The sequence below is a fragment of the Stegodyphus dumicola genome, chromosome 12 (genome assembly GCF_044657685.1).
Source record: "Stegodyphus dumicola isolate Sdum_Otavi_A_Nest chromosome 12, ASM4465768v1".
In the NCBI taxonomy this organism is placed as follows: domain Eukaryota; kingdom Metazoa; phylum Arthropoda; class Arachnida; order Araneae; family Eresidae; genus Stegodyphus; species Stegodyphus dumicola.
Genome location: NC_140779.1, coordinates 62,448,904 through 62,469,700, shown reverse-complemented (window position 1 = coordinate 62,469,700; position 20,797 = coordinate 62,448,904). Strand labels below are relative to the sequence as shown.

The following is a 20,797-nucleotide window of genomic DNA, read 5'->3' as shown; positions in this document are numbered from 1 at the left end:
GCATCAGTTGTACCATTATTGGCGACTTTATCGCTTGCGCCGGCAAAACGGAAAAGTACCTTTTTTTTTAAATCTGCCAATTCCCTGTAACCATAAGTAAACTTTCAATTGTTTATAAATAAAAAATGCTTTTAAATTTTTGCATAGTCTTTTGGTACATTTCAAAAGTTTTATGTTTTCTAACCATTATTGGATATGTGCAATTGTAATTTTTATTTTTCAAATAATGGAATATGGTCTCATTATTTTATTATAGTATAATGTTTAGAATGTGTTTTTTAATTTACATTTGTTTTAATTACTTCAAAAATTTTAAATTCTTGATGTGCATTAATTTTATATATGTTTTTTGAGTTTTTATGTTTTAGGATCTTTAAGTTTAGGGATGTAGCACACTCATTATAATAGTATAAGCAGGTAGTTACAGTGCCTAAAAGGCATTCCTCTTTGTAATCCATCCATACACCATCTGTTTTAAATGATGTGAAATGTGGGAAAATTTGTATTTTTCCCCTTGACATTTAATTGCTGAACACATAATATTTAAGCATATATGGGAAATTATGCCATCACTCATTTAGCCTATTCTTATATGTGTTGGGGATGTAGCACACTCATTATAATTATGCCATCACTCATTATAATTATGCCATCACTCATTTAGCCTATTGTTATATGTGTTAGGGATGTAGCACACTTATTATAATAATATAAGCAGGTAGTTACAGTGCCTAAAAGGCATTCCTCTTTGTAATCTATCCATACACCATCTGTTTTAAATTATGTGAAATGTGGGAAAATTTGTATTTTTTTCCCTTGACATTTAATTGCTGAACACATAATATTTAAGCATATATGGGAAATTATGCCATCACTCATTTAGCCTATTGTTATATGTGTTCAGCTCAACTGGAAAATATAAGCATTTCCCCAAGTACTAAGCAAAATAATATGTTTGGGCATATCACGTCATTCGCTTACATATCCACTTATTGAGAATAAAATAAAATATGACTGGTTAGCCCATTTAGATAATAATAACTTCTCAACGAAACTTAGCACATATAAAAAAAAACACTTTATTTCTACAGTCAAGCACATGGTTATCAGTATATATCAGGTTAGAGTTAGAAACCCACAAATCACAGTTACAAATATTATGTATGAAAATCTAAGAAATAATGCAATACAAAGCATAATATAACACATTTTGTTTTCCGAAATGTTGTTTAAAAACAATAAAAGAATTACACACATTTTAATTAATTTTAGTTACATTAAACTATTTCAATATTACCATGTTATTTTAGGCCATTAGATTTTACTAACTCATGCTGCCATCTAGTGGCTGAGAGCTACCATAATTCTCCCAGCATTACTCCCCCACCAGTAACTAAGTTACGATACAAAGAGAACATGGTGGGGTAAAATTGAGACATGATCATCATGATTTAAATGCAAAATAATGTGGCATTATATTTCCAGTATACTATTCATAAAGCATAAAATAAAACAATTATAATCATATATCAAATGATAAATACACATCACTACTTTAGCTTATGTCATATGATTATGTAATATATAATGTGATGAAAACTATAATTTTGATATAATATAGAAGTTAATATGAATTTATCAGTTATTTAAAAAACTTGCTCAATTTTCATTTGTAATACATATGTCGACAACTTATTAAATGATAAATTATCAAAGGAAACTAAAATCTTGCCCTCTTTCACACAATACTTATTTTATATAAACTGACAAAATGCATTAACTAAAATGACAATTTACATCTTATTTGCTACTATTTAAAAGAACTGTCAAGTGTATTCTGAGGTCAATACTATATGGTTTTTACTTTTACAAACATGACAAATCACTAAAATTAATAAAAATTATCAGAATAACTCTGTTTCTAAAATCTCCTAGTATAAAATTCAATATTAATGACATGTAATAGAAAATACTTTAACCATTGAGATGTATACATATTACTCGTATAAAATGCAATATCAATGAGGTACAGTAATAAAAAATACTTTAAACTTTGAGAACACATTTACCTATTCATGAAAGTAATTTTCAAGGCATTATTCTGGATTTAAAAAAATAAAATTGATTACTTTTCAATGGTATATATACATATCTTAATCTTGGAACCGTACAGGTAGTTTTATTCTTCTACCATAGCGACTATTCCTTGTTTGTTTGTTATCATTAGTTATGACCTGAGGGATTTTCAGTGGCGGCTCGTAATAAGCACTGTGGAACTGCAGCACCCCCTATTTCCACTTATTATTATTTTTAATATTTAATATAATGTGCCTTTAATTCTTTCTTTATACTTCTACAATATTTAATCCTTAAGCTTAATGTCAATAGCCATCTCCCAGTTTATGAAAAAGTTATGAAAGTCTTTGTTTGGAACTGCGCACTTCACGTTTCCAGCGGCATCGTGTTTGGCTGTTCTGCGCATGCGCACACAGGAAGCAACACACCAGCCAGGGAGAGAAAAGAGCACTGTCGCTCTTCCAGTGCCAAATCTGGCATGCCGTTGGGAGGTAGTTCTTTTTTACTCCATGTGTGCTGTGTTTAAAAACCATGCACCATATTTTTGATTAGATTATTTTTCAGCAATTCTATTTGATTCGTTTTGTCGATTCTTTTATTTTACAGAGAACTTTAACCATGTCCTTGCATCCTCAAGTAATAAATTCTGTGACTGTAAGTTAACTTCGAGAGCTTTCGTTTTCACAGCTGTCTCTCCATGAAAAAGTTACAATTAAGAAAAGAGGTCGTTCAACACCTGATATTCTAATATGTCAGCCAGGCATAAGAAATAATAAGAAATATATTCGTAGTTTCAATTCTGAATGGTACCAACGAAAAAGTTGGCTTTGCGGTTGTGAACTAAAAAATGCTCTGTTTTGCTTCCCGTGTTTGCTGTTTGGAGGTGATGTAACGTGGACAAAAGATGGTTTCAGAAATATAAACAAAATGAAAAAAAAAAAAACTGAAAAGCATGAGAAGTCAAAGAAGCACGTTGATAATGTAGTTTCACTGTCACTTTTAGGAACCGTTAGTATTAAGGAGAAACTTAGTGAGGGATACAGACTTTCAGTCAATGAGCATAACATAAAGGTTAAAAAGAACCATGAAATTTTGTGCAAAATAATAGACTGCATTTTCTTTTGCAGAAACTTTGAAACTCCCTTATGTGGACATGATGAAAAAGGTGATTCAATAAATCCAGGGGTATTTAGAGAATTAGTAAATTTTTGCATCTAAATTAGATTCAGATTTGAAGAATCACTTAGAAACTAGTGCAGTCTTCAAAGGTGTTTCGAAGACCATTCAGAACGAGATACTTGACTGCCTGTTTCAAATATACCATGAGGAGATAAGGACAGAAATTAGAAAAGCTTCTTTTGTAGCTTTAATGGCTGATGACACAACAGATGTTTCGGAACACACTCAGATGGTCCTTGTTCTACGGTATGTATTGATTGGAGAAATATTTGAGCGTTTCTGGGGATTCCAGAAAATCAAACTGCAGATGGCATATCAAAATGCATTTTAGAACAATTGGATATAATCCTTCAGGGAAATGAACAAAAATTGATAGCTCGGACATTTGATGGTGCAAATGTCATGAAAGGCAAAAAAGCAGGAGTTCAAGCAAAAATAAAAGCAGTTTATATTAATGCACATTTCATTCACTGTTATGCACATCAACTTAATTTAATAGTGAAAAATGCAGCAAGTATTTCACGAAACGCAAAAATATTTTTTTCTAACATTCTGGCTATTCCAACATTCTTCTCAAGATCACAGCAACGTGTGTCCATTCTAAAGAAGCATATGGACGTTAGCATTCCACATCCTTCCTCCACAAGGTGGAACTTCAACATACGGACCATAAACAGAGTTCCGTATGTTGAAAATTTGCAACCTTTAAAAAATTGCCTTACTGAAATTCAGTCAACATCAAATGCAGATCAAACTATTGCAGAAGCAACAGGAATTTTAAAATATTTAAATGATGATAATTTCAAGTTTTGGTTAAAGCTTTTTTATCAGATTATGCCTCATGCTGAAATAATATACAAGCAAATGCAATCCAGAGAAATTAGTGTGTTTAAAGTTAATGAATATGTAACAAATTTCAAAACTGCTATTTTAGAATTAAGAAACTCAAAGTACTGTGAGAATTCTTCAAAGACACTGATGGCAGAAGCGAAGGAAATATGTGACTTTATATGTATAGATATAATGGACCGATATTCTTCCACTAAACACTTAGCAGCAGCTAAATTGTTCAACAAGAAATGCTTTGCTAGTTTTAGGAATGCACATCCTACAGAAGAAATGGTACTGACCACTGAAGCATATCCAATGATTGACAAAGAAAAACTTGCAACTTAACTAAAGGTATTGTATTGTAGGTCTGATATTCATGAGTACTGCAAATTAATTGAGCTACTGAAATTTATCTTGGAAAATAATCTAGACGATGTTCTTAGTGAAATTACAAAACTGATAAAAATTCTCTTGACAGTTCCCATGACTACATCAGAGGCAGAACTCTGCTTTTCAACATTGAAAAGAATTAAAACTTTTCTAAGAAGTACTATGAACTCGGAAAGACTAAATGTGCTTGCAGTGCTTTCAATAGAGAAAAATTTCCTCAGTTCTCATCCAGAGATCAAGGAGAAAATTATTGATCCTTTCGCCCAAATTAAAACAAGAAGAATGGATTTCATTTTTAAATGAATAAATAATGATTAAATTGTAACAATTTAGGTTAAGTAAATAAGAAATGTTTAATTTTGTTCTTGTAAGATTTCATGAAGTTTCAAAATAAATTTTCTTTTTATACATGTTTGTTTGCTTTTACACAATTTTAAAACAAAGGTTAAAATTTTTTGGAACAGCACCCCTACTAATTTTAGCTACGAGCCGCCACTGGGGATTTGTGAATTTGAGCTTTCAGTTTTTTTTCACCCACTGATATTGCAGATGTATTATCATAGTTGATGTTTGTACCCAACAAGTAGGCAGGCTTAAGTCTGTCAACTGAAATATTGACTTGCTTTCCTTTAATTGATACGCCAAAATATTTCCCATGTCTCTGCAATACAAGAAATGGTCCATCGTACGCTGGTTCTAGGGTTTTTTTAACTCTGTCTATTCGCATGAACACATGAGAACAGGAGCTGAGGTCTTTATGAACAAAGATAGTCTGCTTTGTTGTGTGTTGAACTTTGATTGGTTTCAACCTGTCCATGTATCCCTGAAGCCTGCTTGCAAAGGTATCAGGTTCAATCTTGAAAGTAGGTGAATCAAAGAACTCACCAGGAAGTCGAATGTTTGCCCCATAAACCATTTGTGCTATGGAGTGGTTTGTATCCTTCCTTATAGCTGATCTCAGTCCCAAAAGCACCGTTGGTAGAACATCAGTGCATTTTACACTGTTAGGAGCTTTAATAGCTGCTTTTAGTGTTCTGTGGAAACGTTCGACTTTTCCATTCCTCTGGGGGGGTGGTAAGGAGTTGTATGACAAACTTTGGCCCCACATATTATGGCCAGATTCTGAAATAATTCAGATTCAAACTGTCTCCCTTGGTCTGTGATTATTCTGCTTGGTAAACCAAATCTACAGATCCAGTTTGCATAAAAGGCATTGCTCACTGTTTCTGCAGTAATGCCTGGCAGAGGGATGGCTTCCATCCAACAAGTAAACCTGTCAATGCAGGTTAAGCAATACATTTGACCATTTGATGGTGGAAGTGGTCCAACGATGTCAATGTGTATGACGCTAAATCTAACATCTGGTTCCTCAAACTGTGCAAATTAGGATTTAGGGTATATAATCACTTTAGCCTTTTGGCAATTTATACATGCTTGAGCCCATTCCTTAACTTATTTGTTAATTCCTGGCCATGTAACACCTGTTTAACAGTAGATTTTATGCCAGGATGTGACAAGTTGTGGATTTGATTGAAAATCATCCTCCAAAACTTATGCAGGGAAAATGGGCGAATTTTATTTTGTGACACATCACACTATAAAGTTTTTCCAGACGAAAGGACATATGGCTTAAAATGCAATGAGGTATTATTGGTGCAAAATTTGTTTAATTCATTATCTGTACACTGTTTCTGAGCTATTTGCTCATAATCAATGACAGAAACAGCTTCAATTCTTGATAAAGCATCAGCGACAGTGTTATCCGTCCCACTAACATGCTTGATGTCTGTGGTGAATTGAGATATGTACTGAAGCTGACATAACTGTCTTAGAGAAGCTTTTTCATTCTTCTGTTTGAATGTAAATGTTAAAGGTTCGTGATCTGTGAGGATAACAAATTCTCTGCCTTCCAACGTATACTTAAAATGTTTCACAGATAGGTATACACCTAACAGCTCATGATCATACATGCTGTACGCTTTTTAAGTTTCGTTTAATTTTTTGGAATAGAAGGCTATTGGCTTCCAACTTCCATCTTCATGTTGTTGTAGTACTGAGCCTACAGCCCAATCTGAAGCATCTGTATACAGAGATAATGGAAGTCCAGGTGTTGGAAAACTCAGGAGTGCAGTATCAGCTAAATCTCGTTTGCATTTTTTGAATTGTTTTATGGCAACCTCTGTCCAAGGAACTGGCCTTCTATCTTTCTGTTTTGCACCTTTCAGCATTTCATGTAGCAGTGCTTGCGTTTCTGCAGCATCTTTCAAATACCTGCGGTAAAAATTCAACATGCCTAGAAATGTACGTAGGTCATGCAAGGTTTTTGGTAACTTGTGATCCAAGATCACTTGAACTTTGGCGGGGAGAGGTTGTGATCCTTTGGCTGTGATGAGGTATCCCAAGAATTCTATTTGGTCAACACCCATTATAGATTTTGCTACGTTAATACGAAGACCATAAGTATTCAACCTCTCAAAAACTAACTTAAGATGTTCTTTGTGTTCTTCTTTTGATGAGGAAGCCACTAGAACATCATCTAAATATGGAAATAGGAAGTTCAGGCCATGAAAAACCTCATTTATAAAATGTTGAAATGAAGAAAATGGGGCATTTCGTAGGCCAAAACTCATGACATTGAATTCATATAAACCAAATGGCGTAATGATGGTACTTTTTTGGCTTATCTTCTGCGATAGGTATTTGATAATAAGCCTTAATAAGATCAATTTTAGAAAAGATAACTGTATTTTGTAAGATCAAGTTGAAATCCTCTATTTGAGGGATGGGATATCGATCAGGAATTATATTATTATCCAACATAAATTGGAATTTCTGCTTGGCTAGTGCCAATTTTGCAGGACTTAGTTGTCGTGCACAAGAGTGAACAGGCAATCCTTTGATAGTAATGTAGTGCTGAACACCATGCTTAACAGAAGTACTCAAAATGTTAGGTCTTGTGATATCTGGATATAATTTAAGTAAATCAGAAAACTCTGAAGAATGATCAAAGGTGCTAATGCACTGCTCATCAGTTGTAGACATAATATCACTGTTGACATATAACTGGGTAATACCATCAATCAATTTTCTTTTGTGAATATCAATCAGAAGGTGAAATCTATTTAAGAAGTCAGCACCAATAATTCTTTTACTTACCTTGGTTACCACAAAAGGCCACTGAAATGACCATCGTAGTCCTAGATCTAGAGTTCTGAATCCAAAAGTTGGAATTTCAGTTCCATTAGCTGCATACAATGTGTAGGAGCAAGGTGTTTCTGCTTTTAAATTTGCTGGAAGGAGAGATACATCAGGAGAGATAAATCTACTAAAAACCGTAAACCCGTTTTTCTGTCCTACACAAATAATTTGAATTTGCGGCAATCAGAACTCACTGGAGCAGGACTTGCCGTCGATTCTACTGCTGGTTCATGTTTTCCGATTGTTTCCAGCTGAAAGGTTCCTTACATTTTTCTGGGAAACACTTCTTGCCAAACTTGAAGTGGTAATAGCAGTATTTATCATTTGGATCGAAACTCTTCCTGGATCTGTTGCGACTCATACTGCAATTTCCACAGGACTCCGATATCGCGATCAGGAGTTACAGGCAGTCATATTTGCTATTTGAAGTTCCAAAGCAGAAATCTTATTTATGAGCTCGTCCACAGGAATAGTATTCTTGTTAACACTGGCAAGTTCCGATCGTGGTTGCATTTCTAATATTTTATCTGCCATCGTAGCTAATTTTTCCAAGTCCTTGTCACTTACAATCAGCACATGTTTCACCGCATCAAGCATTTTTTCAAGCCAAAGAGTTCATAGCACTTCGGAAATATCATCCGTGTCACTGAATGATCTCATTCTGCGTATTAGCTGGCTGGGTTTCGTATCACCCAGATCTAATCCCGTAAGGAGATGTTTGATTTTTAGATTTTTCACTTTCTTTAAACGTCTGCATCAAATGTGCTTTAGCAGCAGAATATTTATTGGTTCCAGCATCCTTTATTGTATCCCAGATATTTTCGATAAATCGTGGTTCGAGCTGGGCCATGAGGTAATTGAACTTCGTCTCCTTGCTGGTTATTCCACTAATGGCGAACTGGGCTTCCACTTGGTAGAACCAAATTTCTGGTTTGTCGACCCAGAAAAGAGGTATTTTTACGCTATCTCTGTTAGCCTCAGTCTTATCCTCAACCATGGAAGTCTGTACGTCAGACATGATGAACGAAATGTTCCAGAAGAGAGTCCTAAAGGTCACCACATATAGTTACACGCTTCTGCTCAACTGGAAAATATCAGCATTTCCCCAAGTACTACGCAAAATAATATGTTTGGGCATATCACATCATTTGCTTACATATCCATTTATTAAAAATAAAATAAAATATGACTGGTTAGCCCATTTAGATAATAATAACTTCTCAATGAAACTTAGCACATATAAAAAACACTTTATTTCTACAGTCAAGCAGATGGTTATCAATGTATATCAGGTTAGAGTTAGAAACCCACAAATCACAGTTACAAATATTATGTATGAAAATCTAAATTAAGAAAAAGAAGTAATACAATACAAAGATAATATAACACATATTGTTTTTCAAAATATTGTTTAAAAACAATAAAAAAATTACATACATTTTAATTAATTTTAGTTACATAAAACTATTTCAATATTACCATGCTATTTTAAGCCATTAGATTATACTGACTCGTGCTGCCATCTAGCGGCCGGGAGCTACCGTAATTCTCCCAACAAGCCATTTTGGCAATCCAGAACTTTGTCCAAGATACAGTTTGGGAGAAATCAATATTGTATTTTTAAGAAGATTTTTTCACAGATTTGTGTACCTTTTACCAAAGTTTAGACTGGATCCTTTTGATGTTGCTGCTACATCAAAAGGATATCCACCATACAATCCAAGACAGAAGATGCGGTATAGTGAACAGTGGTTTGTGCTGGCAAAGGTGCACTGGTGATTGTAGTTATAAAGTTTCCAGAAATATTGTTAAAATGCTTCTGTATCTTACCTTTAGTACCTTACCTTGCCCACCTGCAGTTTTATTTATTTATGCTAATGTGCATAAGTGTCAACTAATTAGATGATTAAAAAATAAATGAAAAAAGAATGTAAGTATTATGGGCGATTTCAAGAGATTAGAGCAATACTTCTGAAGGCTGTATGAGAACTTACAAAAGTTACATGATGAAGTTATTTTGAAAATTGTTGTATTTTAAATCATAATAATGAGTAACTTTGCACCAAGTCTCTGAACTCTCGGAATCTACTACAGAAATATATGTCCTAAATGTATTAATGTAATTTTTGTACATTTTGTGAAATTTATTAGTCTGTGTAGAGAAAAATTATATTTTTTAAGTTAATTTAAAAATGAGACATTTTAATATGCATATTTATGTATGTATTCAAATAGGAGTGGTTTTACAATTTTGGAACTACGAAATGTTCCAGCTGGGACCTACAATGTAATTCCAAGCACCTTTTCTCCTGGCCAGAAAGGTCCTTTTTTCCTTACATTTCAAGCATCCTGCCCAATCAAAGTTTGTCGGCTGAAGTAATTTTTATCACAATTTATTTTTATTTTGTAAATAAATAGATAACTAATTTGTATTATAACTACAGATATAAAATATTAATTTTTTGTATGAATGAAATAAAATTGTGATTAAGTTGTTATGCTCCCTTTTTTCTTTTAATATGAAAAAACTACCAAAATTGCTTTATTGAAATTTTAAAAAATTTGTCACACCATGTGAAATATTTAATTCTTTATCCTTAGCATTATAAAAAATATGTATGTGTATTGTTGTAGTTTCAGAAAATGAAAACGTTTCACCTTTTTTAGTCATGGTTGAGAAAGCTGCTGAGTAGATGACTGGAATATGCGGCATAGGGGATGACCGAATAGAATTTTGGAAGAAACCATGACCAGCTTGGAAGTTAAAAGTTGTGAAAGTTGCAAAAGAGGATGTATTTGTTACTTTAGTTGAAGTACTATTTATATGCTTTGAAATTCTTTGTTTTAGGTCTGGATAGCGATTGGCCAAAAGTTTACAGCAAAGTGGATACTGCATAGAAAGAATGACATCAGTGACATGGTATAAATGTGTTAAGAGGGGTTGTATTTTAATTGAAAATTAGAAATTCAAAGATCTATTGCCAATTAAGTATCTTTCAGATTTTATATATGTGACATTTAATTATTTATTTTGCTGCAATTTGCTAATGTCATAGCTGATATTTGATAGCAGCTAACAACACACAATATTTACACTTTTTAGAGAGTCCTGAAATTCCTTCAATGTTTAAAATAGAGGAATTCTATTCCCAAATTGTTTATGATGTACTGGTAGTGCTTGAGATCATTTAATGCTGAATAATTTAATTGTGGTGCACAGTCTGTAAATACTGTGATGAGGCATATAATACGAAAATCTGGGGTTGTCTAATTTAGAAATTTCTTCCGAGTGTCCCAATGCCTGGTAATGGATTCTTCATACAAAATTTTCAAAGTTGAATTGTGTGAGAAACGCTTAAGTAAATAATTTAATCTTTTTTGGGGGGCATTTTTCTTCGACTCCCCCTATTGTGTAATCCCATCGTCTTTAATCGGCATTTATAAGATGTATCTCCTATCCTCTCTTCTATAGCGCATACGAAGAAAATGTTCTTCTCAAAATTGTTTATCTTTACTTTTTGGCTATTTGATTTCATGGACCTCTTCGATTTCCCAAAACCCTTTTAAGTTGTTAGATAAATCTTCAACATAAAACAAGTTAATTTGGTTGAGGATTTATCAACAAGTTAATTCGGTTGATAAATCCTCAACCAAATTAACTTGCCCACAATAATTACTAGAATTCTTTTCTTGTGGATTGTGCTTAGAAATACTTGCAATGTATCATCAAAGACGGATTCATGAAAAATTCAAATCTTGCGTTTTTAATTTATTTTTTCCTAACAGTTCGAAGACAACTTCATTTGACAGCAAAACATGGATTACATTATTACGGATTTATAAAATTCTGAATCTGTCAATTTAATTGTACTTAATGCAGTCAGATACGTAATGTTATTTTGGCTACTGTTCTCAATCAAAGTACGGCAGGCGATGTAATGGTTACATGGAGCGGACAGTGGCTACAGCGGACACTTGAGGGTAGCCGGGTGGGCAGAGCGGACATTCTTGCACCTATTGTGTTGTTTCTTTAATCAGTTACATTTCATCTGTTGTGTAGTTTCGAGTTTTGTACCTGCTGTAGAGATAAGCCCATTCTTTTAGGAGAAAAGGTTTTTCTCATTTTCTCGGATCTTTGATCCTTATATATAAAAAAATGTATTCCGAATAAGCAATTAAACACAATTTCAATCTTTTAGAACAACCATTTTTAAAAAATGTTTAACAATAACAACGGTAAAGGAAAAAACTGCTAACTCTTTATGACTGCACAGATATAGTCGCGCAGACGATTCTCACAGATGATGTGTTAGCATCGCAGAACAAATACAAAAATTTTTAACACCTTATGAAGTGTGTATGTCATTTTATAGCATCGAAAAAATCTGTGATGGAACCCATAGCCATTTCAACAAAATTGCTCTCTACAAAAAAAGGAAAAGAATGTTTAGTTGTAGATGATTACCCACACTGTTTACACCAAAAATATATTATGAATGAGTTGGGTATGTGTAAAAGAAAAGCCACATTGTTATAAAGGAAATGTAAAGACAAATTTTCAATACGAAGTACTGAAGAAAACTGAACATTCCTGAGTGCCCAACATTGCTGAGGTCGAAGTTAAAAGGAAGTTAGAGACTTGCAGAAAAAAAGTCCGAGAAGAAACATCAGTTCCCGTTCCCTAGATATTTCAAGAACTTTCAGAATTATATCAGAAAAGTTATGATTTCATTACTAAAATACCGACATACTCCAGTGCCAAGACTGTTTTATTTAAAGAGAGGGGAAAGGCCAACGACATTCAGTTTGCAAACGATACACTTATGCTTTTTAATGGAGAAAACTTTCTTCTTTTAGACTTTCAAAATGACCAAGATAACAGGATTTTAGTATTTGGTGGAGAAGAATCTCGGTACCTTTCGGAAAATGAAAAGACCTTTTTCTTAGATGGAACATTTGAAAGTTGTCCAAAGCAATTTGCTCAAATATATACAATTCACATCAACTTAAGGAGTACAGCAACTGAGACGAATGTTTATCCAGCGCTTTTTGCATTTCTGCCTGATAAGAGACAAGCAACTTACATTGCAATGTTTCAGGAAGTGAAACATTGGTGCCCTAAGTGGAAACCGGACATTATAAAATTGGATTTTGAAGCCGCAGCCATACATACAGCCATAGCTATATGTTAGAATTTCCCAGTTTGACTATTTCCGATTGCAATTTTCATTTTAATCAATGTTTGTAGCATATAATACAAGAAATGGTCTAGTAAAGGAATATAAAGAGAACAAAGGTATAAGAAATGTCTGTAGAATGATTTCTGCATTAGCTTGCTTGCCAATATAACACATAGATGATCCTTGGAGCATTGTATGGAAAAAAGCTTTTAGCATTGACAAACTTACCACATTCATTGATTATTTTGTCGAGCAGTGGATGGACAATCCAAAATTGCCCATTAAAGTATGGAATGTATATGGACAGCGTCATGGGACAAATAATTCTGTTGAAGGGTGGAATTCCAAATTAAATGCAATCACTGGCAGAAAACAGCCGACCCTGGAATAAAAAGGAAAAAAGCATATGAAAAATTCGATGAAAGAATTGAAAGTACTCTAAAAGAATTCGAAACATCGAACAATTTAGGAAAATGTCTAGAAGATTTTAGACTAAATCCAATGGTAAATGATATTTATGCCTTTATAATAAGGGGGTTAGTTTTTCTTTTATTTACAGAACACTCCCGATTATCCGCGAAATTGTTTGGCGCGGCCGCCGCGGATAATCCGAAAAAAGCTAAAAACGGGTATAGCAAAAGAGAAAACAGTCATTCCAACTTTGAACAATCGTTTTATGTACGAGCAGGAAATGTTTAAGTAACGCTTAATATTTTAGTATATCACTCAAAACTAACCTAAAATGCATTCTGTTAATGAAAACAGCATTTTGTTAACTTTGTACTTACGAGAGGCGTCAAGGATACACAGAAAAATTAATACATATGTACTGTTTTGATACTGTAATGTATTATGTAATTACAATAACATAACTGTAAAACTACACCTTTTTGAAGAAATCAATCATTTGTGTTTGCTTTTTGCTTTGGAAGCATTTTCTCTTGATCCAAAATTGCATTCTTCGTAGGATAAGTTTCTCGGCCAACTCCGCATCGTCTTGTTCTTCCAAATCGCTCAGCAGTCCGTCGACTTGTTGCAAAGCCGCTGCGTGAGTCTTCCGCATCTACACAGTGGGCTCTTCTTCGCCTTCACTTCGCTGTCCTTCATTCTCAGTCTCTCCCCTTGCTTTCTTCACAATTTCGTCAACTGTCAAGCGTTCGTTGACGTCACACTCCAACCACTCGTTAATGTTTTCAGCATCGACGTTCTCACCACCCGGAACTGTTTTCACCATATCGGCAAGAGTTGCCGTGGGCGTGTCTATATCTTCATTCGTTTCTTCACAACTCAAAGGGGTTAGGTTGTTGTTGGCTTCAACATTAGGCATAAGTTTCCTCCGTGATTTTATGAAGGTTGACGGTTTCACTGAGTCGCATGCAGATGCTGTCCAAGATTGCGTAGTATTTCCAAAACTCTTTCAGATCATAAACTTCTTCAATTTCGGTCATTAGCAGCTTGGCTCGGTATGTTCTCTTCATTGTTGCAATGACTCCTTGGTCCATGGGTTGGATTAGCTTAGTAACGTTTGGGGGGAGAAACTTTGGAAAAATTTGTCCATCAGAAGACTTTAGCACGCTTGTTGCTGGGTGAGATGGTGCGTTGTCGATCAATAGCACAGGTTTCTCAGGCAGGTTTTTCGATTTAAGATATTTACGCACTTGAAAGATTTTTTCGAACCATTCTTAATAAATGTTTCGGTTCATCCATCCCCCCTTTTTGGGGGGGTTAAAGTATTCAATGGACAAATTTTCTGTCCTTGTGCGTTTGAAAGATCTCTTTTTTTTACTTTCCAATGACAACAAATCTAAGTTTATGTCCACCGGTAGCGTTACTGCAAGACATGATAGTGAACCTTTCCTTGCTGCTTTTATGACCCGCCGCTTTACTTTCACTTTCAAATGCTAAAGTGCGAGTGGGGAGACATTTCCACAAAAGTCCCGATTCGTCGGCATTGTAAATTTGTTCAAAAGATAGCTCTTCTTTTAAAACAAATTCTTCAAATTTACGGTGGAAATCGTCGGCTGCTTGTTGGTCACCACTAAGTTTCTCCCCATGAAGTCCAATTTCTCGAATTCCATGTCGCTGCTTAAAACGAGTCAACCAGCCAGAAGACGCATCGAAATTTCCTTTCAGGCCTAACAACTCAAAAAAGGTTTTTGCCTTCGCCGCAATGATAGGACCATTTACAGGAGTGCCCTCTTTTCGAACTTGAGCTAACCACTCTGTCAATGCCGTGTCTAGCTCATCAAAGGTAGAACCCTTCATAGTTTTTAGCGTTTTCATTGCGGAAGCACTGTCCGACATTGATGCAAAGTTCACCAGTTTGTCTTTTTGCTTTAGAATGTCACGCACTGTTGTTTCCGTGATTCCGTAATCCAATTCCATCTGCTGCTTTGTAGAGCCGTTTGCTACATTGAAAATTAATTCTAGTTTTTGCGCAATCGTCAACACAACTTTCTTCCGTTTTCCTGATATTTTAAAAGGGTAACGAAAAACACAAAACCAAAAAGCACAAGCACTGAACACAATGAAAGATAAGAAATTAACTCCGACCGGTTCGCAAACACTATCAGTCTTAAACTAACAGTGGGAGGAAGTGAAAGTGTCAGTAAGATTAAGAAGAGAGAGGGCGATGGAGCGGACACTGCAAGGGTGAGTAAGAAATCACTTACTCATCAGAGGGGAAGGTTCCGAGAAGGCCTGGGATATTTTTGCTATAAATAAGTACGATGTTAGCAAATTTAACGTTTCGCTCAGTTTTGTGAACATTTTTATTTTCTTTGCTTTACGCTTGTTAAAAAAAAACTGTGCGGCAGGCGCGGATAATCGGGAGTCTACTGTACTTGTATCTGTTTTGTATATTTTACTTCTAGTATTTATTTTTACTTACATTAATAAAAAAACTAATTAATTTTATGGCAACTGCACCTGTTCTAATATTTATTTGACTCTAAAATACATTTTCCACAAAATCCCTGAAATTTGTTCATACCCTTCATACTTACTTAATTAATAGTTCATACTATTAATTTTTAAATATTTCTCTAAAAGTTTTTACTTTTATTAGGTTTCACTGTGTTTAAAATGCATTCGCACTATAATATCATAACAATTTAAATATAAATAATTAAATATGATTGGCAAAAATGTATTTATCCTTGTAATTCAATAATCGAGTGCAAAAAGAGAAAACTTCGGTAAAAAAAAAGTTGTCCCACTTAAAACAGATTTGCCACTTAAAATACTTTTAAGTTATATTTATGATTTTTAAAAGTATTTATTTACTTATTTATTAGCACCCTTTATCTTTTCTAAGATGGAGAAAAGATGTGTGCACTCTAACCACGATGAGTTTCGAAGTGTCCGCTCTAACCGCGAGCAAAGAAGGAGATCGGAGATCATCATTCGTTAAGTGGTGTTCGACCCGAGGGCCTTTACCACTACATGTTTATCAATCCCCTAAGGACCTGTAAAAGTTCGTTAAATTCCATAAACTGGAAAAGTCCTGTGCACTTGTAATAAAAGTGCAGGAGCTCTAACCACGTGTAATATGTGCTCTAACCACGATGAGTTTGTATGTGTCCGCTCTGACCACGTCCGCTGTAGCCACACCACCGATGTAATTCCCATCAAAGTTTTTAACGTGAATTATAGCTGTGGGAAGTATTAAAAAAGTATTTCTTAAAAATACATAACCTAAAAAGGTATTTCTAAAAATAAAGAGAAAAACGAATAGCAGAGCAAAAATACGATGCTTTTATTGGAATTACAAACTATAGCTATTCTTTCGAACGACCAAGGAGGTTAGAATAGAAGGAGGGAGGGTTCGCAGTTTCCTCCACTCTCGGGGAATGAAACTCTACCGAACAAGTGGCGTCCATGTTTGTAACTTCAAAACATTGCATTACTGCAGTGAAACGTACGTGTTTTCAAGCTGTTCCGTGCATGTATTTTCCAGTAAAAATATGTTAAATTTATAATAAAATGCTTCGCTATTGTTAGTTTTTTGTTTTAAAGTTATAAAGATGATATCCGTAATTTACTACGTACAGAAAATCATTAAGAAATAGTTCGAAATCTAAATGCATGGGCATAACATTAAAGCCTTTAAAAAGGATGTTTCTGCATATTTCAAAAATTTGTTTAGGTTTTATTAGCAACCTGTTGGGTGTACGTTCCAATTTTTCCTTTGAGAAGTGATATTTCTGATTTATTCACAATAGTGTAATTTATTAAAGAATCATTTAAAATAATTTAACCTGAAATTAATAGCAGATAATCATCTAAAATATAGTCACAGGTTGCATTTTTTTAAATGAAAGTTTTAAATAAATTCTTTTCATAACAAGAGAATAAATATTAATAAAATAAAACAGATTTATGTGAATTCAGTGATTTCAATTCATGCGCGTTTTGTATATATGAATCTCAAAGAAATTGCCTTGAATTGAGCTGAATTACAGAAATATACCTATATAAATTTTTGGATACATCTTTCCACATGTTCAGTTGTGTAAATTTTTACTTACTTTTATCGCTTTACTGCCCACAAATTAGTAAATTTATGCAAAAAAATTTTAACAGCAGAAAAGTTAATTTATCTTGATCAAATGCACAAATTATATTCCTAACAGTTCACAAAACTTTAAAATGAATAATAATTAATACATAAAGAATCGCTATGCTGCCCACAAATTAGTAAATTTATGCAAAAAAATTTTAACAGCAGAAAAGTTAATTTATCTTGATCAAATGCACAAATTATATTCCTAACAGTTCACAAAACTTTAAAATGAATAATAATTAATACATAAAGAATCGCTATGCTGCCCACAAATTTGTAAATTTATGCAAAAAAAATTTAACAGCAGAAAAGTAAGTTTATCTTGATCAAATGCACAAATTATATTCCTAACAGTTCACAAAACTTTAAAATGAATAATAATTAATACATAAAGAAAAACATTACTTTATTTAACACCTTTACAATTCATAAAAATACTAACAATTGATTTCTTACTTTTAATGAAAATTATAAAACGAATTACCTAAAACGTTCAAATTATACAGTTTAAATCCTAGCATATATCATTGTATGTTAAGGAATGAAGTTACCAGCAATAAACAGAAACATTAAAATGTATTTAAGATATTTTGATTATTATTGAGTACTTTTATCACATCTGGAAAGAAAACAACATGACATTTTTAACATATTTATCAAATTACATAGAAAAAGAAAACCAATACTTACGAATGAAAAGTAATCTTAGGAATATTTTTCGAAAATCTATTTGTGCATCCATATGCAATACAAGCTGACATGCTTCAAAAAGAAAAGAAAAAAAATAATAATGCAATTACAGATTCCCTTACGCAAGTCACAGCGATAACAGGAACATGGCCGCCGAGCTTCACCGTTTGAGTTGAACCTTCCCTCCTTCTATTCTAACCTCCTTGCGAACGACAGTATCGCGAAGCACGATCTCCTGATGACGACAACACTCACTGTTGCCAGAACTTATCTAAACTATATATTATATTATTATTATTTTTATTAACATACTTTAATACTTCCCCTTGTAAAAAAAAATAATAATAATAAATTAAAAGAAAAGAGTCACAAAAGTCCCATCTTGTCACAAAGAATTAACAGTCTCGGTTTAAATAAAGGTTTAGTCATTATGTCAGCAACTTGCGCCTCTGTAGGTACCTGCTGCACAATGATTTCCTTTTCTAGAACTTTCTCTCGTATGAAGAAGTGCTTGATATCAATGTGTTTTGTGCGTCGATGAAACTCCGGGTTTTGTGACAGTCTCACTGCAGCAGCGTTGTCTACTTGAATTACTGGAGTTTCACGTAACTTGGTTACATCACTAAATAGTCGCTTTAACCAAATTACTTCTCTAGAACATTCACTAGCTGCAATTACTTCTGCTTCAGTCGTCGAAGTTGCAACAATTGTTTGCCTTTGGCTAATCCATGATATAGCTCCACCACTATATAATATCACTACTCCACTCGTTGATTTTCCTGTTTCTTGACAGCCTCCAAAATCTGCATCACTATAGCATTCTAGAATTCCTGGTTTGTATTTATTCTTGTATGTAACACCTTTAGTTAGAGAACCTGCTATGTATCTGAATACACGTTTCACTTTTTCCCAATCATCTTTCGAAGGATTTTCTAGGTAACGTGATAGAATGCCAACACAGTAAGCTAAATCTGGTCTTGTGCCTAACATAAGATACATTAAAGCTCCTACAGCTTCTCTATAAGGAAAAATTTCTCTGTTTGATTTATCTTCCTTTTTCTTTTCAGTTAGACCTTCCTTCAGGATAGGAGTTGACACTGGCTTGCAATCTTCCATCCCAAATTTTTGAAGAATTTTTCTTGCATAAGCTTGCTGACTAATTTTAATACTTCCATCTTCAAGATGTTTAATTTCAAGTCCAAGAAAGTATACTGCTGGTTTAGTTGTGATTCTGAATCTCGACTTCAATTCTCTGAGAAATTTTTCAGATTCTTGTAGATCTGTTGATGCTACTAAACCATCATCTACATATAAACATACGATTAGCTTCTTGCCGTTATTGTTTCTTATATATAAGCATGGATCAGCTTCACTTGTCTTGAAGCCCAGCTGTGACACAAAATCTCCAAAATATTTATTCCAGCAGCGTGATGATTGTTTAAGTCCATACAAACTGCGTTTCAACTTACAGACTTTCTTCGAACCGTCACTATATCCTTCTGGTTGCTGCATGTATATAGATTCTTCAAGTTTTCCATATAAAAATGCTGAACCGACATCAAACTGAGAAAGATGCATTTTCTCATTGGCTGCGATGCTCAAAACTGAACGAATAGTTCCTAACTTTGTTACTGGACTAAACGTTTGATCATAATCAACTCCAAAACGTTGAGTACATCCTTTGGCAACAAGTCTAGCCTTGAATTTATCAATAGATCCATCAGGATTTCTTTTGATCTTATAAACCCACTTGCATGGTATAACTTTAGCATCTTTTGGTAATTTTTCTAAACTCCATGTTTCATTCTCTATCAATGATTTCATCTCTGAATCCATAGCTTCTTTCCAATTAACACTTTGCTTACAGTTGATCGCTTCTTCATAAGATTCAGGTTCTTCAGAATCAATAATAAAAGCTTCACTTATCATTATATAATCTTCAAAACGCTTTGGCTTTCTCAAGTCAGCTCTATCTCTTAGGAATCTTGACTGTGCATTATTTTGCAAATTAATATCTTCACATTCTTCTCTTTCAGAATGTTCTTCTGATATATTTCCAGATATTTCTTTGTTGTACTCTTTTTCTGAATTATCTTCTTCACAAAGAAACTTTTCTGACTTATCTTTTTCTGAATTTTGTTGATGTTCAGAGCCAGAAATTAGGCTATCTTGATCTTGAATAGGTAACTGCACCCTTTCTTCACAATCTGTGAGCTTTTCGTTAAATATAACATCCCCTGAACAGATCACACTATTGGTTTCTTTGATCCATAGTCGGTATCTTTCGTCTCCATCATAACCAATTAAATAAGCTTTTGTAGCCTTATTATCCATTTTCCTTCTTCTTTGTTTAGGAATATGGGCATAGCACACAGATCCTACTATACGAAGATGCTTAATTCGAGGTTTCTTTTTAAACCATAGCTCATAAGGACTCATGCCTTCCACTGATGATTTGCCAGTTCTGTTTAGTACATATATGGCAGTGTTGACTAGTTCAGCCCACATTGCTGCAGGAAAATGAGCTTCAGAATTTGAGTACTTAAATGTTCTTGCCATTTCGATTATTGTACGTATGTCTCTTTCACTAGAGCCATTTTGTTCAGGAGAATAAGGTGCTGTTAGTCTTTGAGTTATACCTTCAGAATGCAAAATAGCACGCACTTTGTCATTGTCAAACTCGCCTCCA

General features: G+C 33.9%; 1 protein-coding gene across 2 annotated transcripts in view; it reads left to right on the top strand.

Moving 5' to 3' along the window:
- The window catches only part of LOC118201398 (calpain-7-like), an 88,394-nt gene extending 78,222 nt beyond the window's left edge, over nt 1-10,172 (top strand). For both annotated transcript variants that reach the window (XM_085827769.1, XM_085827768.1), the window contains one exon: nt 9,910-10,172. In XM_085827769.1, coding sequence (XP_085683895.1) covers nt 9,910-10,054 — 145 coding nt within the window. In that variant the 3' untranslated portion in view covers nt 10,055-10,172. The remainder of the gene's footprint in view (nt 1-9,909) is intronic.
- The last annotated feature ends 10,625 nt before the right edge of the window (nt 10,173-20,797 follow it).